The sequence below is a fragment of the Hevea brasiliensis genome, unplaced genomic scaffold (assembly GCF_030052815.1).
Source record: "Hevea brasiliensis isolate MT/VB/25A 57/8 unplaced genomic scaffold, ASM3005281v1 Scaf106, whole genome shotgun sequence".
Classification (NCBI taxonomy): Eukaryota; Viridiplantae; Streptophyta; class Magnoliopsida; order Malpighiales; family Euphorbiaceae; genus Hevea; species Hevea brasiliensis.
Genome location: NW_026614593.1, coordinates 97,974 through 104,060, shown reverse-complemented (window position 1 = coordinate 104,060; position 6,087 = coordinate 97,974). Strand labels below are relative to the sequence as shown.

General features: G+C 25.7%; 1 protein-coding gene across 1 annotated transcript; it reads left to right on the top strand.

Moving 5' to 3' along the window:
- Window positions 1-517: 517 nt before the first annotated feature.
- Window positions 518-2,338, top strand: LOC131169237 (cytochrome b-c1 complex subunit 8-like). The gene is made up of 2 exons (XM_058141487.1): window positions 518-788; window positions 2,021-2,338. The coding sequence occupies exons 1-2, from the start codon at window positions 619-621 to the stop codon at window positions 2,067-2,069; spliced, it is 219 nt and encodes a 72-aa protein (XP_057997470.1). The 5' UTR covers window positions 518-618; the 3' UTR covers window positions 2,070-2,338.
- The last annotated feature ends 3,749 nt before the right edge of the window (window positions 2,339-6,087 follow it).

Genomic DNA, 6,087 nt, shown 5'->3' with positions numbered 1-6,087 from the left:
AAGAGTTTTAATAATAATACTTTAAAAGTCGCCTTATCACATGTGTCTTTTTTTACTTTATTTATTCTCTTATTAATATATGTCATCTAAGTAAAGTTTATTTCAATTTTAATAAAAAAAAATACATTTAATACGAGCATGAAAATAAATTTAATAATTTTAGATTAATTTTTCATATCAAAATTTACATATAATCAATTAAAATGTATACAATGAATCTAAATATAAATATTTAATCTGATATTTGTTAAAGTTTATTTTCATATAAAGTTTAACTTGTAATAGCTCCAACCTATCGAGATTTGCATATTTATTATTTTAATTATTTACATACCTTAATTAATCTCACATAAAATTTAATATAAATATTTAATTTAAAAATTAAAATAATGTAATAGAAAATCTTTTAAAAAGATTAGAACAAGAGTTTTTGAAGGTCCAGTGGCCCAATGGGCTTCATGATAAACTAGGATCCAGAAATGGTCAGATTGCTATGGCTGCTTCATAAACAAGTTGTTTATATGAAAAAAAGGAACTGGGTTATGGCTTAATCGTCCATTGATAATCACAGGGATAAGAAACCATCGAAAGGAGAAGAAGAAGAAGAGGAAGAGAGAGATGGGGAAGCAACCAGTGAGAATGAAGGCGGTGGTATACGCTCTTTCACCATTCCAGCAGAAGACAATGACAGGTCTTTGGAAGGATCTGCCCACCAAGATTCACCACAAGGTCTCCGAGAACTGGATCAGCGCCACCCTCCTTCTCAGCCCTCTTGTCGGCACCTACACGTACTTCTTTTTCCTTCTATTTGTTACATCTGTGTAGCTATTTTTTATTCTAATTTTAATACCATGGTTCTTATATGAAAACCCTAATGTTTATCAGATCAGATTTCTATTCGTAAAAAGCTTTATATTTTGGGTTTTGTGGAAAATTGAAGAAAACCCAATAAAATTGATGTATCAAACTTGTGTGTCATTTTACTTTGATGTTAGTGATTATAAGTTTTGGGATAATTAGGTTTGATTATCAAAATCTAATTATGGGTTTTTGATTGCTTGAACTAGTGTTTATGGCTATAGCTATAGTCAGTTTTTTCTGCTCTGCCCAGGGTGTATAATTCAACCAATTACCCGTATTATCTTCCATTTATTTCCCCACACAAATCGCAAAACTCAACACAATCCATAATATTTGGGATTATGGTATGCTGGAATATTTGGTAATTCTTTGTGACCCAAGGTTTATCTGTACTTGCTCATAATGTGACTCTTGAAACGCTAATTATCATATCATCTATGAGGAACTTGCAATATTTGATCATCATATTTGTTTGCTTTCTATGGGAAGTGTAATCCAGGTTTTATGCTCCGATTTTAGATGCATCATATTTGTTTGCTTTCTTCCTTACTATGTAATCTGTGTCTTGTTCGAGTACAATGAGGAAAAAAAAAAAAGGACTTCTGACATTCTTATGGTCTTATATATATATATATATATATATATATATATATATATATATATATATATATATATATATATATATATATATATATATATATATATAGAGATCAAAACAAAAATAAATACATTGGAGGGCCGTATAATAACTTTTTTAAAAAATACACTAAAATTTTTTGGTAAAATTTTAGTTTAAAAAATTTGAGGGGGCAAAATTAATTTCTTTTGAAAAATTAAATTTATGGGTGAATTTTTAATTTTAATTTTTTTTAGGGGGGGGGGGGGGGGCAGCTAGTAATGTACTTAAAACAATAGAAAAATCCAGTGCCATAATTAATCAGGAAAATGTTTTTCACAGAAAATAATTGTTGCCCTGAAACAAACAGTGCCTAAATTATAAAAATTACTACCAATATATTATTGATCTTTGTGTTTGCCTATCTTTGAAATCTTTAACTTTGTGCAGTTCGATCCATGTTGCCTTTAGTTTCTTTTTTTGTTAATTTTTAAGTTCTAGCTAACTGATTCTCTTCGCTTTCATTTCTTGTAATCCATGCAGTTATGTGCAACGCTATAAGGAAAAGGAGAAGTTGGAGCACAGGTACTGATGCCATGCATATGGTCAAAAGACAGCTTACCTTTTTGCAGAAGACTTGATATTTTTCTTGTTTTACTAGAAAATAAGCTGAATGTTTGGCTGTTAGCTGCAGTTGCAGTTATCAAAACTTAGCAAGCTTTTGTTTTTGAATCATTCAATTTTTCTCGACATGTCAGAATTGGTAAATGTTGAACAAATTTTGTTGTTAAACTCTTGCCCATGATTTAATGCCTGTCATTCCATTATGGCTCAATTATAGAATTAGGAAGAATTCGTTAATCTGATTTTCAATGGATTTGTGCAACTTTATTTATAATCCCACGTTTCTTATCTTACATGGGTTAAGAGGGAGACATCTTTCATATACTTATTAGTCCAAGTGACCTCAAAGCCAGTATTGGTTTGATCAAGTGATTTTATGACCAGTATTAGGCCTTTTTTTTTTTTTTTTCTATTTTTTGAGCCCCAGCAGTACCATGACATAATGTGTGATTGTTGTTTCATTTTGGCTGTCAAACTGCCAAAATCATTTTTTTTATTAGGGATAATTTGACATGGTAGGATGTTAGGGTTTAAGTTTGTTGCTCTATCATGTGCGCATTAAATTGGTATGAATACTAGACGTTGTGCAAACAACAAGGCAACAAAGCCATGCAAATCTTTGTTTTAAAGATGTTAATGATGGTACAAATCATTTGCATTGCTATGATATCTGCATGCTTGTTATACCATGTTTTTATTGGTTCAGTGATTCTTTTTGATTGATTCATAGTATAAAAATGTGTGGTTTCTCTCTCTCACTCTCTACATTTTCTTTACTTAAATTGATGCTTCTTTTATTAATCCAATAATAATTTGCAATGTAAACTGATGTGCCTATCATTAGCCATAGGGTTGAACTTCCTATTAGAGTAGAAATGGTCAAGGCCCGGTTTGGAATTGAAATTGGATCGGTTCAAATCAGAATTGAAACCAGGCAATAATCGGTCAAAACTGTATTGATCAAAATCGAGTCTTACTTTTGGGCGAAATTGGATTTAATAAATAAATAAATAAATAAATAAAAGGAGTTTAGTTCATTCTCAACATCGCAACTCGCAAGTTCTACCTATTCAAAGAATGTTACAATTCTAATTTAACTGTCGAATCTAAATTATAGTAATTCTTCATTCATCCTTAGCTATTACAATTGTCCATAGATTCATACATAAATTCCACTGCGGAGGAACAAGGTAGCAAGCAATACAAAATCAACAGCTCGAGGCAATAACTCTATTTACTGTCACTTAGAGTCTGTTTAGATAGGGTGAGGGATGTATAAGTAGTGAAAGAGTAAGTAAGGGTAAAGAACAGAAATGGTAAGAAGGATTATAATTAAAAAAAATCTCATATTTATGAAAGAGAGAATTAATAAAAAGATAAAGAAAAGTAATGTATATTTCTTATATTTGGAAAGAAATAAAGGAGGGATAAATTTAAGAGGGTGCATAAATAGAAATATTCATAATTTTCATCTCTCCCTCCTTAACTCTCTTTACATTCCAAATTGGGATGTAAGAAAAATTAAAAATTGAAAGGCAAGGGAGGGTAAAGCTAGGGGTGAGCATTCGGTTCAAATCGAACTGAACTAAACTGAATCAAATCATAAAAATCAAATTACATATTTTAGAAACCGAACCAAACCGAAATAGATAAAAAATCAAATTGAATCGTACTACTCTATTTCGGTTCGGTTCGGTTTAAACCAATCAGTTTTGATTTTTAATTATTTTTTAATTTATACTTAATTTTCAAGTTATTTAATCTGATTTTGACATTGATTTGAACCTAATTACTATTAATCAATGAAGTTAAACAATTTATATATATATATATATATATATATATATATATATATATATATATATATATATATATAAAATTATATATAATTAATAAATTTTTCATAAAAATAAATCAATTAAAAAATCAATAAAACTATTTGGTTCGGTTTAGTTTAATTGGATTTTTTATCTTCAAAACCGAACCGAACTTAAATAAGTAAAATTTTTATAATATAAAATCGAACCGAACAGAATTATCTTAAAAATCGAATCGAATTACCGAATTAAGGCGGTTCGGTTCGATTTAATTAGATTTTTTATCTTCAAAACTGAACCAAACTGAAATAACTAAAATTTTTATATATAAAATCGAACCGAATGAAATTATTTTAGAAACTGAATTGAATTACCGAATTAAGGTGGCTCGGTTCAGTTTATTCGGTTTGAACCGAATAATTTTCATTCCTAGGTAAAGCTTACTCTTACTTATCTTTACTATCCATTAATTCACATCTTTCCAAACAGAGGTAAAATAGTTATTTATCATTTCTTATCTTTATTTACCTCTCCCTCACTCTTATACAAATAGACCCTTTAGGCTCGTGTGAAAAATATTTTCTAAAATTTAAATCATATTTAAGACAAATAACTTTTAATTTTTGAAAGAAAAAATTATTTTTCAAATAATTTCATCAAAATATGAAAATACTTATTTGTACAGTATATAAATATATATTAGTAATTTAATATATAATTAAATAATAAAAAATATTTTTATAGAAAATATTTATTAACAAATAATTTTTTATGAAAAATAATTTTTATATATAAATTATATTTTTGAAATAAATAAAATTTAAAGAAAAATAATTAAATAGGACACTAAAAATTTAGGATTATGACGGATGCTATGCTAGAGTAGAATTTGAATCAATATAAGGTTTTCAAAGCTAACAGTAAGCTTGAATTGACAATCATATTACTAATCATATTCATCAATCTATTTGAAAATTGACAATCAATTCAAATTTTAATTTAAAATTTTAATTAATAAAATTAATTTCTAAAATATAATATTTTAATTAATGACTCAACTCATAAAATAATCTAACTCTAATTTAAAAAATTTTCTATATTAAAATAATCTTAATAACTCAAAACCTATGTGAGTAACAAGCTCAACTCTATTGTAATCTAATTTCAGTGATAGGGATAGGGATGGATTAAGTGTCAATGAGCCATATCTGCCAATAGTTTTAATAAGATGTCGAGTTTTATCTCTAAACGCTATGTATCTACGTATTTATCTTCAACAAAAAAAATTATTTTTAAATTCAAATTTAATTACTATTCATACTATTTAAATCTGTTTCAAATCTAATTAAAATTAATTATTAATTATCTTAAAATCGTCCCAAGTCTAATTATTATTATTTGAATAATACTTGAATCTATTTAATTTTATATATTTAATTAATAATTTACATAAAAAAATATTTTTAATAATATTTATATTTTAAAAAATAAATAATTTTATAAAATATTTAAATTCTATTTATTTAAAATATAATATATATTATAAAAAATATATATTTTATATTTAATTAATTATTTATATAAAATGGATTCGAGCAATAAGTATCTGAACTATTATATAATAGATATTATTTTTCAAACTCAAACTCGTCTCAAATTCTATTATATATTATTCAAAATTATTATATTAAGTTTCGATTGGATTGGATACCTATAAATATTTAATCCGTTACTATCTATATTCACATATGGAAGCTTGATCTTGAAAATAAAGATAAAATTAAAAAAAAATTATTAAGTAATTTTATTTTAATATTTTTGATTATTTTATATTAAAAAATATATTAATTAGTCATATATTTTTTTATCGACTCTTTAATTTTTTTCATCTAATTTAAATATTTTCTTAATTAATATATTTAAAGGAGGGAGAAATTATTTCTATAAATATAAAGTGTAAAAAATAAAAGAATTATATAATTATGTTTTTTAAATTATAGTTTTAAATGAAATTTAAATTAGTATTTAAAATTATTAGAGACTAAAAATAAACGAAATAGAAGTATAGAAATTAATTTTTTAAAAATAGATTTTACAATTTTTTTTAGTAAGGAGTGTGTTCTTTAGTCTTGTGCTTATTTATCTCGGACAATAAAAATAGAGAATTTA